General features: G+C 41.2%; 1 protein-coding gene across 10 annotated transcripts; it reads left to right on the forward strand.

Moving 5' to 3' along the window:
• The first annotated feature begins 44 nt into the window (after positions 1–44).
• MEIG1 (meiosis/spermiogenesis associated 1) lies at positions 45–14,472 on the forward strand. 10 transcript variants are annotated; one of them, XR_012052067.1, is made up of 5 exons: positions 45–192; positions 2,198–2,330; positions 4,133–4,306; positions 10,603–10,785; positions 13,103–14,472. XR_012052067.1 is itself a non-coding variant. In XM_012568819.5 (4 exons), coding segments are annotated over exons 2-4 (294 nt in total). In that variant the 5' UTR covers positions 52–192; positions 2,198–2,328; the 3' UTR covers positions 6,565–8,122. The 10 variants fall into 10 exon arrangements, 1 of the variants encoding a protein (XP_012424273.5); XR_012052066.1 differs by having other exon boundaries at positions 46–192; positions 12,787–14,472; XR_003963746.4 differs by having other exon boundaries at positions 46–192; positions 10,603–10,717; positions 12,787–14,472.
• Positions 14,473–15,090: the final 618 nt, after the last annotated feature.

Raw genomic sequence — 15,090 nt, forward strand, 5'->3', positions numbered from 1 at the left:
CCGCCCCCGCGCCGGCCTATCCGGGGCAGGCGCGGCCTTTAAAGGGGCCGCGTCGGCCGTTGCCTGGTGACAGTTGGCGACGTGAGGGGCGGGAGGCGGCCCTGAGGGGCGGAAAGCGGCCCTGAGGGGGCGGCTCGGCCGCCGCTCCGCCCCGCGTGAGAACTGTCCCCGTTTTGCGTCTCCTGAACCGAGGTGGGCCGCCTTAAAGGCAGGGTGAGCGGGTTGTGGCCAGGGCAGTGGGAGCAGGGTCGCAGTTACGGATGCAAGCCGGGACGTCTGCCTGAGCACCTCGGAACGTCGGGTAGAGTAGGTAGAAGCTACAAGAAAGAGAGGATCTTAGATTAGATATTAGGAAGAATTTTTTTACAGTGCGGGCTGTGAGGCACTGGGACAGGTTGCCCGGTGAGGTTGTGGTGCCCCAGCTCTGGACCAGTTTAAGGCCAGGTTGGATGGGGCTTTAACCAACCTGATCTAATGGAAGGTGTCCCTGCTCGTGGCAGGGGGTTGGAACGAGATGATCTTTAAGGGTATTTCCAACCCCTTGACATCCTATGAAATCTCTTACTGGCTCTTCTGAGACCCCAAGCAAGTCCTGTGTTTGCTGTCTCGGGTTAAGTGATGTAGGCGGTACCGCCATCTCCTCCCACTGCTGTGCCCCAGGGCCTCTCCTGCCTGGGGACATGGAGCTCCTTGTCCGGCTCAGGATGCAGCTGGGCCCCCTGTTCTGCTTGATATTTGCTGGTGAATATGGTGTGCACCCTAGGTATGCCACAATGGGTGAAGGCACAGGCACCACTCCTCCCCAGCACCAGGCACACCAGGCTCTGACCCACAGTGCTGCTCCAACCTGCTGACACTCACTCATGACAGCCTCCCCCAGTAGCTAATTTTTCAGGACACATTCTGTTACTGCTCCAGTGGCTGGAAATGTAGTACTCCCCCTGGCTCCAGATAGCATAGGCCAGAGGTGCTCATACCCCAGCCTGACTCCCAGAGTTGGCACCAGCGTTCACTCATACACAGGTCTCACCAGGAGCTGGCACTTTATCCTTGCAGCACACACACATGGGGAATACACAGTTTGTGCAGAGAGACAGTAAAGATTTAAGAAGATACAATAGGGTAGGACAGTTTGTGATGATCAGGTGTGGGGCTTAGCTGGGCATGTAATACTGACTGGTCCTGTTTTACACAGGACAGGCTTATTTTATACTCTTTTCTATCTATTCTCATCTTTGTTTCTCTCTGCTCCTGCACATTCATCACAAATCTATACAGTTCCATGGATTCCCACACCTCTCCAAGTCTGGGCCCCCCTGGTTAAGTATCACCAGTGCAAGGTCCAGGTTGGTCTCCCTGGATGTCATTCCTGTAGTTCCTTAATAGCCCATCTATTAGTGCTGGAGTTGAGGTTTCTTTATCAGTGTTTGTTTTGTCAGGTCCCTGTCTCTGCATATTTTGTTTGTTTCCCCCTTTTTCCCAAATTTCCCAACTGACAAGGTCCCTGATCAGATAACCTTGCTGGAATAAACATTCTCACACTCTTCACATGCCACAGGTATGGTTCTCATCATCACTTTCCTCATTTGCTGCTCAGGTTTGAGTCCCTGTATATTGCTTTATGTCTTTCTCCCTTTCCTGTAACCCCGTGTTGCAGTGAAAATGGTCCTTGAGCAGATGCCCTAAGGGAGCAGATGCCCTAACTCTCCTCCCACAAACCCTTACAGTTTGTGTAACTGTTCAGGAAACCACCATCAGTGAGCCCAGGCTAGTTGGGATTCCACAGTAATTGTGTTATCATTAACTTAAAAAATCTGTTCCCAATGCCAAAGCACTCGCTGTTTACCCTAAATTAGGAGCTGGCAAACATTGTCAGCTTAGCAAAGTCCACTTCACTGTTCAAAAATTCCCCTTCCATGAAAAGTGTTAATATTAAACTGAATATTTTCTTACCATTCTCTTGTCTTATTTTTTTGCCTTTGTCTTTCTGTTGTCTTTCATCTCTTCCCTGAATTCCTGGCTGGAGTACAGCTGTGCCCTGCTCTGGTACAATGAAAACAGCTCTGTGCCTAGAACTTGGACACACAATAGACAAAGAGTACAATTTTTAAATAGCAGCCCCAAAATGGGATGCTTTCATTATATGAAGTCACTAAGCTGGAACTTTCAATATATAATCTTTATTTTTTTTGGGCAGGAACGCCTGTGGACAGGCTCTGTGAATTAACAGTGACTCAAGACGTGCCAGACCTACCCACACGTCTCGAAGAAAAACATTCATTAGGTGAATCCAGCACATCCAGTAAAGAAGTACTTAACACTAATGACATGTAAGTTATCACAAGACACGTAATTTCATTATAGATTAGCATTTATTAGGATCGAATATTATTGCTAATCATATTGACTGTCTAAAGTCAATACTGACTGACAACAGTTCTCATCAAACACTGTTGAAAAAATACAGAGCTTGAAAAATCCTGTGATGGCTACAAAAGAGCCCTTTGTCGCACAGGAGAAAAAAACTTGCCCTACTTACTACCCTCAATTTAGAATAAGGATCTGTGCTTATCCTGTTTATTTGTGTTTGATACCTCATAACCAGGTGTGAAAATTACTTTTTAGTTTAGTGAATGGCTGCTTTCGATTACAAAATGCTGCAGGGCCTGGTAAAAGAATGCTTGAAGTACTGAACTGCAAGAAATGGTTTAGTGTTGCCAGAAAAATGCCCTTTTACATATTTTTATTGGTCTCTAATAAATGCATTCAATAAGAGATTAAAGGCCCTTTCTTTGTCTTCCTGCTGGCTCTCATACAAACAGGTGATACATGTGCAGATTTCTTTCTGCTAATTCTACATTGTGATAATAATAATTCTTGATATAATTTCCCCAAATATTTTTATCCCGTGGTGCAAGACTTTTTTTTCAATTTCTGCTTTTCTAAAAGAATAGTGTCATTTTCAGCATTCAACTTTTCCAGCTCTCTGTTGATACAGGGACTTGCCAAGTAAAGAAATTGGGCAAGGTTTGGAGACAGCATGGCACCCACAGGGAAGGAGACTGTATTCATCCTCTCATTGCAATATCCAGAAGTTTTCATTCCTTGGAGTTACTTTCCTAGTTATGAAGCTGAAGCTTGGTGACATTTCAAAACTGGGAAAGGACTCATCTCTGATCATACCTGCTAGGCATGATAGTGATGGGTGTGTTTTGCTTGTAGAAGAAACAAAAGTTCTATTTGAGCAGCAAAATAAGATATGCTTAGGAAAGCAAATGCAATGAAATTCAGAAGTCAAATTATTTTTTTAATGTAATTCAAATCCATCCCTTGTGAGTATCCACATCCACTGTCTGCAATTTTTTTATTGCTTTTTTTGTTGCTCTTGTTTTTAGTTTTCTTTTTTTTTTTTCATTTATCTAATTAATTTATTTTATTTTCAGTCTGAGTTTCAACTTGTCTCAGTACTGCTCTTTTCAGATTTAGCAGCTGATTAACCTGTTTGCTATGTCTCAGCAGACGGAACAAATGGGTTTTGTGTGAGGAGGAAGTCAGTGGCAGTCCATTTGCTTGGGCAAAGCTAGAAAAGGGTGAATTCTGGCAGGTTGTGCCTTGTCTCCTTATCCAGTTTATCTCTCAAGACCTTACCTCTGTCACTGGCACTATGGCCATGTCACTGACTGTGCATTTTTCCTTTCCCCTCCTCTCCCATCCTGAGTCTTTGCTGTTCTTCAGTAACAGCCCAGATCTTCATTCTGAGGTTCCCAGTTTGGTGTCGCTTCAGGAGCAAGAAAGAAAAATCTGGAAGTCTGCCTGCCTACCCCAGGGGGACAGCAACTGCAAATATGTGAAATTCAGAAATACTGCATTTAGTATTTTTTTTAATTCATCAATATGCACAGTTAAATTTTAGAAAGGTTGAGTCAAGATGTATATGGAAGTACAGATGAGTTGGGTTTGTTAGACATCAAGTAGTGCATTTAATTTGATTCCAACTGCTTATAACTTTTTCCTTTTTTAACCTCAGACTTTGAATTCTGTAATTCCTTTGTTTTAAAATTTTGTTCTATCCATTACTCTATGTCCCCAACAAAATCACTTGCTTCTGTCTTCTCTATTTAATGTTTTTAAGTCTAATTTCAGGAAGATGTCTGAAGTTTCTGAAGTCATAACTAAAGCTGACATCAAACCAAAATCAATGCATCGTGCCAAAATATGGTCAAATGATGTAGAGAACTTATACAGATTTCAACAAGCTGGATACAGAGATGAGGTGGAATATAAACAAGTAAAACAAGTTGATAAGGTAAGATTTAGAACTTTGTATTACTTTAAACTTCTGTCTCATGTAAAATGATTAAATAAAAATGGAGGTGCTGCTTATTTCCTTTCATTTAGGCTAGGTTCTGATACAGTAGGTTTCCTCACAGTTCTGACATGAATTCTTGAGCTGTTGTTAACCCGGGAGAATAACTCACTTCACAGAAGTGAAGCAGAAATACTACCCATGTTTTATTCCCCATCTCTGATGCATTTAGAAGTATCACAAATCTGTTTGAACAGATGTAGCTGATCTCCAAAGGAATAATTCAGTGTTCAGGAAAGAAATATTTCAAAGTCAGTTCTCTGAAGCTTCCCTGTTAGTCTGTCAATAGACTTGATAGGAAACTGGTTGATTGTCCATGGAGTCAATCCTGTGTCATTGCTACTGCTTCAGTTTGCACTTGGGTTGTGTGGTAGCACAGTCAGGCTTTGTGCACACTCAGAGCTCGGCCTCTCTCAAAATGATGTCCACAATGGCAATATTTGAACTGTACTAAAGGCAGTTGTGACACAGGCTCTTGTCAACACCAGGGACTCGTGCCTCTGCTCACTGCAGTTGTTAGTGATGCTCCCCAGCACATCAAATGAGATACTGAGTAGTGGACAAATATCCAGTGGCTACTCAAGGTTCAAAATAGCCACCAACAGATTAATACAACAAACAATATATATATTTTTTTTTTTAATTACAGCTCTGTAATTTATCTTCCAAAGCAACAAATATATTATGAAGAACGCACTTTTAAAATGTGTTGACCTCCTGTGCACATAAGAAAGAGCAGGAAGTTCCAAGAAACTCACCCCCCTCCAGTTAACTCAAAACACAGCAAAACACATTGATGTGCACAATAAGATAGTTTATTATTTTATTGTGGACTCTGATACCACTGCAAAGGCTATATATTTTTATATATTTATCTATAAAATATGGTATATTATATATATATATATATACACACACCATATAATATATATATATTTTTTTATATATATATAAAATATGGTATATTTTTCAATAACTGCAGAAGGAAATCATGTCATTATTGTGGTAGGATCTGTGTGCTCAAGATTTATGGCAGGGCACAATCACTGGCAGTTAAACCCTGATGAAAGTTAAAGAATGCCACTGACTAACTGTAATGTGAGTGTGCATTCAGTTCCAGCATGCCAGGGCCTGGCAGTGATTCTTGTTCAACTTACATATTCTGAAATGTCTTGTTAAGTCCATATTGTGTCTCTATAATGCAGTTGTTACTAAGGATGCAATTATAATGTAGGTGGAATTAATATCAAGGCTGTTATGTTTAGACAGACAATGCAAAAAACACAGCTGTATGCCTGAAGTCATGAGGTAAGTGATGAAGTGGGCTCTCCAATTAGAGAATGCTCTAGTTTGACATCCTGTTGTAACTCTGCCTGGAAGAGAAATAAGATGCTTATCACCTGATTTTTAAGGTTTAGTTTAATCAGAAGCAGTCATAGATGCTCAAGCTGAAAGAGCTACAAAAGCCATGAAGCTGCTGAATGTGCAAATGCTGAAGCCATTAATTTAAAGGTTTACACTGTGAAACAGTGAAGAGCACCAGGGTGATGCTGCGTTTATGTGGGACTGATGTATTTTCTTTGAAACTGATACTGTCTGAGGCTTACTTTATTTTAATTAACTTACTAATGAAAAGCACATTTTTCATGGTCAGAAGGATCTGAAAGAAACCTTTAAATATATGTCAGTCTTACAGGAGCAGACACTTGCAGCCTCTCAGATTACTGAATAACTTAGTAGCATCAATGTTATATTCCTAAACAAGATGGTTTAAAATATTTGACTTGTCCAATTTTAAATTATTAAATTAGCTTGTTAAATATCCTTAGATTCCTATTTCTAGGCTTTTCAGATCACATAACTTTAGACTAAACCTGAAAACTGTTTTCTGTCATCTTGTTCTCAATCTGTTTTTAAAAGTTCATCAAGTTAATAGAAAAGTAGTATTCAGATGCAAATGAGGGTTTCCTATTAAAGTATACCCTATATTCCTTGCAATGTCATGCACAAACATCATTTAATGTGAACATGTTCAGGTGATTTTTATATCCTTTTTGTTCTACTTGTAGGTAGAGTGCTGGCCAGAAACTGGATTTGTTAAGAAACTCCAGAGAAGGGACAATACTTTCTATTATTACAATAGGCAAAGAGAATGTGAAGACAAAGATGTGTGTAAAGTGAAAGTTTATGTGTATTAGTGTTGTTAGTGTTCTGGTTGGTTTGTTTTTATAAATTGTTTCTTAAGACCTGTAAGTAAATGAATGTGTAATCTGGTTTACTATAAGTATCCATGTCATGCTTAGATAGAAAGGGAAGTGCTGGAAATGTAGAGAAGCCTGAACTATAGACATAGAAACTTCACTTTTTCCTTCCTGTAACTAAAAGTCTTATTATTCCTCATTTTCCTGGTTACAAATGCTTTGACATAAAGCTAAAAATCTGGTAAATGGGCATCATATATTTCAGTTAACTGTATAACATCAATTGTAAGTACAAGCATCAATCTTTATTCCAAACAATATAATCTAGTTGACACTGGTTAATGTCAGCCACAGTCTCTTGGGGTAGCGAAGGTTTATGAGACTCCAAAGGGCCAAAGTGAGACCAGAGCACTGACTAACATTTCCTTAGAGCAGAGCAAGAAAAACAAGCAAATAATTTAAATGAAGGATGCTGAACAATCAAGTAACAATAGCCAGTGCTGAGCTGCAGATATAAAGGCTGGTTATAGTGATAGAAAAAATCACAACAGAAAAATGTCTTTCTGTCTATCCCCAAAGTATTTTTGTCAGGTGCCAGTATTAATTACTCAAAGAGGAAGTATTATTTAACTTAGTAGAATATACCTTCTTGCAGGGGTGGAATGTGGATTCAATCCAAGGTGTTTGGAACATGGATTATAAAACTACAGGGAGAACATGAAATCCACGCTTGGTAATATTTAGGGTAAAGTGACATACGCAGATGATATGTGGGATTTCCGGACAGAATTCATCTCATCTAACTTCAAATGTCACATTATCAACATCCACACCTGATCCTGTCATTTGGACAGCCTTTGTTCTGAATAGAGAGAAGCTCTTGTGGGCACAATTAATTTATTTTAAGTGCAGCTATGTAACATTTTAATGTGCTGCTGTGACATCAGCTCTGAAGCAGCTGCCCATACCTGGGGTGCTGAAACACTCAATGAGGATGAGGAACTGTAGTTACCTTCACTCAGGAGGGGATTTAATTAAAATACTTTGAGATGCCAAAGCTCTTGATAATTGACCAGTAGAACAGACTGTTATGTAAACCAGTAGATGTGTTTGTGGTAGTTACAAAAAATTTGTTATTAATATTTCATATCTCTATACTGTTGACCAGGGTTTCTAAACTTAGTTTTAGCATGACTTAGCAATGTGCATTTGACCACCTATCTTATGGATATTCTTCATTTATTTGAGCCTAAGATGGAAGCAGACTCAAGATGAGAAATAGAGGACTTAGAGCTCCTAGTCAAAATAAGTAGTGTGAATGCACTTTTTAAAAGACCTCATTGACAATGACTGGTAATGATCTCCTCATCTTATTTAGACTGCTTGGAAAGTTTTAGCTTAAATTTGTGTAAGCTCTGTTAAGAGAAATGACTGAAAGATCATTTCAGTCATTCACTCTGAAGCAACTATGAAACTTATATTCCCAGAAGGTTTTAATGGCATATAGAGAGATACTGCAATGTAGAGTAATAAAGCATTGTTACAATGAATGCCATTTCAGTCTTTCATTATTTCTTTTATGCTTGGAGTGCTCTGGATGTACTTTTTAAAACCATGACTTTTTGCATACTTTACAGTTAAATAGTGGGAACAGAGCAGTTACGAGATAACCCATCTTGGTTTAGTGGATCTCACTTTGTTAACTTTATAGATTCCTAAAAACAAAATATTCCAGTGGACATGAAAACAGTCTTTAAAGAATTTCACAAAAAATAGATGTGGTGTATAGCCAGCTCAAATTTATTATCAGAAACTATTGCTATCAGCACACACAGAAGAAGTGAGAACATTTGGTACAGCCATTTTCTCAGTCTATAAAAAAGACATAGTTGGGCATTCGAGAACAGGAATTAAAACTGCAGGTAACTTTGCAAGATTTAATGTGATTTTTTTTTTCCTCAATAAAGATTTTTAAAAGTTGAAACACATAAGAGATTATTCTGGCATTCCCTCATTTTACCTGACTACTCCTCAATATTTTTGCAATATTGCTGGGTGCTTCTGTCTGTATTTCGAAACCATGAGTACGCATTTCATGCAGCCCATGGATATTTCACTTCAAATGAATAGCATGGGAATTCATGTTCCACTTTCTATGACTTGACAGATCCTTCCCACTTACAGAAGTGCGTTACCTAGATATTACTTACATTTTTCAGCATTGTCAATGTAAAAAAAGATTGAATGTCACTGTGATATTTAAAAGATTCACAGGATGAAAGAGAAAGACAAGCCTTGTAATTAGTAAGACCAGTTTACAGAGATGGCCTTTGTCAGGACTTGTGAATTTGGGAGTTCTCTCAGTTCATTAGCAAAACAGCAGGTTTTGTACTGGCAGTGTTGGTTTCAATGATAATTGTTCTTTGACATCCAGTTTGTGCTAAAATTAAGATAATGCGACCACTCCTCCGGCCTGCCAAAGTTCCTCCAGATCAGGCTTTGGCATTTAGCTGTGCTGGCTGAGCATGAATGCGATACTTGAGTACCAACAAGGTTTCCTCTGCTGCCTGTGTGCTGGATGTATCTTTCACTCAGAAGAGCTGTCAAAAGAACTCAGTGTTTTCTCTTATCTGATATATCTGATAAGAGAAATATCTGAAATATTTCTTAGCTGAAATATCCCTACCTCAGTTTTAAGCAGGTGGAGAACTGCGAGGTCACTTGTCTTTTAAGCTTAATTATAAAGGAGTGTCAGAAATAAGTGATCTGGGGAAGCTGTGCTTCATTTAAGGGTGACACAACAGTACTTATCAACATAAATAATTTCTGAACATCATTATACAAACCCTTACTGAATTTTGAAGAGCTAAAGCACATATCTCAAATTTTATTGCATAGAGATGAAAATATGTGCTATTTTTATGATTTGAATCTTAGTAAAAAGTAATTATATAAAAAATACTTTCCCAGGTACTTATCTGTTGGTATTTCTCTTATCAGGGCATACTGTACTGCTCTCAATGGCCATTTACAGCAGCTCAAGGAATGGCTGGTGGCAAGGCTTTCTGTTAGCTTGCAGCTGCCTAAGCCTGAGCTACTTGGTCTAATTCTAATTCCGTTCATAGCTTTGTACAAGAAGAATAAATCCTTTCTGTGCCTGGGAAAACCAAGTTCCAAGACCTACTTTTCAGACTTTGTGTTTGACTGCTACACATGAAATGACAAGAGTGCAACCTGGGGTGTTCCAGGCTGCTGTGCTCTCTTTTTCAGGCTTTACTGGAATCCATTATGGAACTGTGTTTTCTGACAGTGATACCATGGTTGTTTGCTTGCTTTGCAATCACAGAGCTCAAAGCTCCACATGGATGGTAGAAGTGTTTTGATTTTTCACTTAGGCACTTGAATGGACAGTTGTTTTTTCATCTCTGAAGGCAGTTGAACCTCAACCTTTTGGTTTTCAAACAGGGTTCCCTTGTTTCAAAGTATTGAAAATGTTTGGCCTCAAACTCATTAAAAACACCTTTCTAACTTGGGAGTTGTTGGTGCTGCTTTTCCTCCCATTGTTGATACAAATGAAGGCTGCCTGAAAGCAGCTGGAATGGAGTTTCCCTACGCTCCTTGCAGGTTCTCTCCTGGTACTCCAGTTTTACTGAATTTATCTTATTCATTGGATCTGCTTTCTCAGTAGCCTGCCTGTGCTGAACACCTCTTAGCAGCTATAATTATTTTAAAAACACCACAATTTCTTTCTTGTTGCAATTGAGACTTTGCATTTAATTCAAGTCTGAAGCACAGCATCCTCACAAACAGCATTTGGGATGGTGACTGCGGAATGTCTACTGACAGCAGAGTTCCAGTGTGGCACCCAAAACAGTACTGCAATGTAACTTTGAACAAACATAATGATTTTTATGGATGCTTTGTTTTTCCAGTGTACTTACATTTCTGAGTGTTGAGATAGAGTATTTTTGCTGCTTGTTGCTTTTGTGGCTCTTTTTTCCCATCAATACTCTTCCATATTTTCTTCCTTGACAGGCTCTCCTCACTCATGGATCCCTTGAAAAGCCTGTCCAGTGTCCTCTATCCTGGCTCCCTCAACCAGCCCTGGCTCAGACCTTAAGTCTTTTCCAGAGGCTGGCACACAGCAAAGGTAATTAAGGATGGGATTTAATAAGAAGGCAGGCCAGACTGCATGGATCAGGGCCAGGGCCCAGCCAGGTGATTGTCCTGCCCAAACACTTGCTGTCATGTCTGATCCCTGCAGCCTCCTTCCTTGTCATCTTCCCGTGCTTGTTCCACCCTGATCCTTCCCTTCCTGTGTCTTCGGCCATTTCTGTAAACATCCTGTAATAAGTTCGGTTCAGTCCCCCAAGCTCCCTCAAATACACCTCTAATTTCACACTAACCATGTTTTCTTGATCTTATCAGTTACAATATTGAGGCAGATCCTCTCCAAATCCAGAGTATCTCCTTCAATGGCTCACCAGTCAGTGCCTGGCAAGCTCTGCCTTCCCTTATTGTCTCTCTAATCACCTGTTCATTAATGGCTATGTGTTTAAATCACTGTTTTCCTCGTTATTTGTTATTTCTAAGATACGGAATAACCAAACCATTTACGGGAGCGGATGCTCTCCAGTTTCACAGGCTCCCGAGGCAGGCGCTTGGCCGCCTCTGAGGGATGGTGTAGAGGCACCTACGCCCCGGAGCCCCGCGGTGCTGCCGCTGCTGCGCGTGGCCTGGCAGGCGGCTCTGGGGAAGGGATACAGAGAAGGGAATGCCTAGAAACAGAAGGAGAAGGGGGAAGAGGAAGGGAGGGAAGAAGGGAAAGGGTTCAGGGAAGGATGAGCAGGTTAAAGAATCAAGCACGCAGATACATCAGCATTTTGCCAGCAATCTCGTACTCACTGAAACCTCCTCCCCTCCTGGCAGCTCTTGCTGGTTGGGGAGGTAGGATGTGGTCCCAGCTCCTCACTGCAGATGTTCCTCCTGCCTTGGCAGGAGTACCCAAATACCTCATCCAAGCGGGAGCTATCCTGCTCGGGTGGATAAAATGCTGCCAGCTGCTTGGGGAATGGAGCAAAGAGCAGGGGGACTGGATCTATGGCAGGCTCTTCATGTTTGCTCGGGGTGTCTAGAGGATGTCTGCTGTGCCGTCCTGGGAGCATCCTCGTGCCAAGTACAGGATGTTCCAGCCAGGGCTGGGATGTGAGCGAGGAGGAGCCAGCAGGTGGGCTGTGAGTGTGAGGAGATAAGTGCTAGGATGCTGTGCCTGGAGAGATGGGCTGGAGCCAGGCACATGCCACACAGGGATGTGTTGGGCAGTGTTTCTGGAGCAAAGAGCCTGGTGTCCCTGCAGATCAGCTTCCTTCCGTGGCTCTGGCTTCCTGAAGCTACAGACAGTGGAGCTCATCCCCTGTGGTGGTTACAACCTGCCAACTCCTATCCTAAACTCCTATCCTAACCTCCTAACATGCCCATCTTGTTCAGAAGGAGCTTGAGTCACAGTCCAGAAGGACCCTATTTTCCTCCACTGGACCCTTCAAAAAGGAGGAGGTCTGTGTACCAGAGCTGAAAGATCACTATTTGAAGGAGATGCTAATTAAAAACATGAAATATCTCTTTGATAGCCTGTCACTCACAACTTTGGTTGCAGCAAATGAGAAAGACTACTACACTTGCAACTACAGAGATTTATTTTAAAAATCAATGGATTAATATTTTGTCACACCAGAGCAATATTTCAACAGAGAAGAGAGATAGGTAGATAGATGACAGACAGATCTGAAGGATGAGTTCAGATTAGGTGTTTAGAAGAGATAATCATTGCCATTGAATGCATGTTGCAAACACTATTGAGAATGCAAAGCAACAGAAACAGAAGAAATACAAAACTTAATTATATTATAGACACTAAGGAGACATTAAAATATCACTGGTAATCTTAACTTATGGATAGCTTCCCTGTTATTTGCAATCTTACCGTTTATGTCCATCAGATGGGAAAAACATCACACCAAATGTTCATAATTCCTGCTTTACTACATCAGAACAAGGTAGTAGGATTCATCTATACCAGATGAAATAATTTACCATCTGTAGCTGAGCAGGATGTGAAACATCACCTTCTAAATACAAATACTTTAAGTTCAGAAGTCTGGGGTCATGCACACTTCCATTCTTCAGACCAGTAGCTCAGTACTCTCATTTCACTAATTTTAGATCTTAACAAGGTTTGGAAAACAAGAGGTGCCAGAGGACTGATGGAGAGTCAGCATGAACCTGTGCTTAAAATGGAATACTAGACTGGATAAACAGACTCTAATCAGGGATAAATTAATGAAGTGGTTACACTGGGACTCTGTCAATTGAGGTTAATAAATATTTTCCACTGTGCTTCACTGATCGGACACATCTTGTCTGATACAGACAAGGTGGATACAGAGATGTAAGACAGATACAGAGCAGGCAGAGGTTTTGTTTCTGGGACATTTTTTACTGCCTGAGGACTAACACACTTTCCAAACACTGTCATCAGTCTCAGCCCAGAGTTACCTGACTGTAAGCAGGACTTGTGCTGTGTGAGACCCTGAGAAGAGAGTTCACACCTCTCACTTGGGATGGAGCCCTCTGCCCTCAGAATCTGTGAGATCTATAAACTTTGGTAAGGTAACAGCTCCCTGGTGCAAATAGGATTTGCATGACTTGCTTTTCAATTCAGAGGCTGTAGCCACTGCAGGTTTTGAAATGCACATGCCCATGGAGAAGAAAAAAACTGCGGTTGGGGCAGTGCCAGCTGGAAACATTTCAGCACAAGAGGCAGCAGTCTGGATTTCAGGCAGATGTTTTAGTCAGCCTCTGGCTAGTCATTGTTTAATGGAACATCGAGTTTTGGGAAGAAAAGTTCCTTCTCCTGGATGTGTTTGGCTGGCAGGTAGCCTTGAGGTGGCTTGGGAAGATGGATGAGGCACACAGACCCTCGCTGCTGGTGGGATGGCCTCTCAGAGCATGCTTGCAAAGAAGGTTTTTCATCTCACCTCTCTGCAGAGAATCACAAAACCCTGCATTTCAAGGCTGTAGTAGTGCCAAAGGGGAGCATATGCACATACTAAGGAAGGACAAATAGGTGCATAATTTTCTTTTCTGCTCATCCCACTGTGGAAAGCTTAAATGACAAGATGGAAATCCTGCAAAATCAGGAGGTGGTACTGCTGCTTTGTGTCCTTTTGCTATTCAAAGAAGCTTTTTTCTTCCTGAATATCAGTACCAATGCAGATTTCCCTGTGATGTTCCTGCCACCCTTGGTGGGGTGATGTCTCACTTGTAGATGCAGCAGATGAAGGGCTGTTTTGCTGTTTAGCTGCTGTGTAACAACCAGTGTCACACTGAGCTCTATCCTCTGCTCTTCAAAGGGGTAATTTGAAGCAGCCCCACAGCTGCTGCCCCACTTAATGTCTGCCACCAGCTCAGAGGAGCAGTTGGTAAACAGCTTATACATCTATCAGAAGCCCAGGAGGGAAATTTGCATTGTATATCCATACACATGTATGTATTAATTAAATGTTTATATTTTTGAAGATATTTTTTCTCAAAAATAAAAAATATTGAGGAATTACTTTTTTCTCTAAATTGAATGCTGACTCTCTGCTGAGATTTTGGAGCATGAAGGAGTAGATGGGAAAGCTTCTGCAATTCATTAAGATAATGTAAAAGAGGGAGAATCCACATTCCTCATAAAACACAAATGCTGAAAAATCCACAGGAGAATGAAGATTATAATGAATAATTCAGACAATACATCCTTGAATGAGAATGTTTCAGCTTCCTCATTTGCTCAGTCTCTCATCTGATCTCCAAGAGCTAAACATAAATGTGGAAAAAGTGAAATAAAATAGTTTTTCAGAACTACTGAGGCCCTCTGCCTGCATTTTGGAGCTTGGAGGGACACCAAGGGCTGAGGTTTGCACAGAATCTGTGTGCTCGTGCCTCCCTCTGCTGACTGCTTCCCCAGACCTCTCCCTCCCTGGCTGCAGATCATAAAAGGCCATGGTTGTTTTCTTCTTCCTGTTGGGCTCATGTTCCTCCCCATGTCCCAGGCAATGACAGCAAAGTCTGGGGAGCTGTTGGGTACGGGCTGCTCACACCAGCCCCAGGCCCACGGTGCCAATGGGTGTCACACCAGCAGCCCTGTGCTCCCTTTGTGGCACCTGCCTCAAGGGTCCCAGTGCCACTCAGGTTCTCCATTAACTCTACATGAAAGCGTCCTTGGTTAGGGGAAAAACTGAAAGCAGTAAGGCAGAGACTCAAGGAAAGTTACCATAAACTGAGACATGGAGGCAGAGACCTTTGGCTACATCACTAGATTATACCTGGGGTATACTGTAAATACTGCACTGAATTTTGATTTTGCCTTTTTTTGTGGTTTTGTTTGTTTGTTGTTTTTTTTTTGTTTTGGGGTGGTGTTGTTTGATTGTTTAAGTTTGGTGGTTTTTTGTTTGGTTTGGTTTTGGTTTTGTTTCTTTTAAA

Source organism: Taeniopygia guttata, chromosome 1A (genome assembly GCF_048771995.1).
Source record: "Taeniopygia guttata chromosome 1A, bTaeGut7.mat, whole genome shotgun sequence".
NCBI lineage: Eukaryota > Metazoa > Chordata > Aves > Passeriformes > Estrildidae > Taeniopygia > Taeniopygia guttata.

Bases quoted from the DNA above. Each gene is read 5' to 3' on its own strand.
- MEIG1 (XM_012568819.5), top strand. The intron at 4,307-6,435 runs GTAAGATTTAGA...TTCTACTTGTAG, and splicing joins AAGTAAAACAAGTTGATAAG to GTAGAGTGCTGGCCAGAAAC.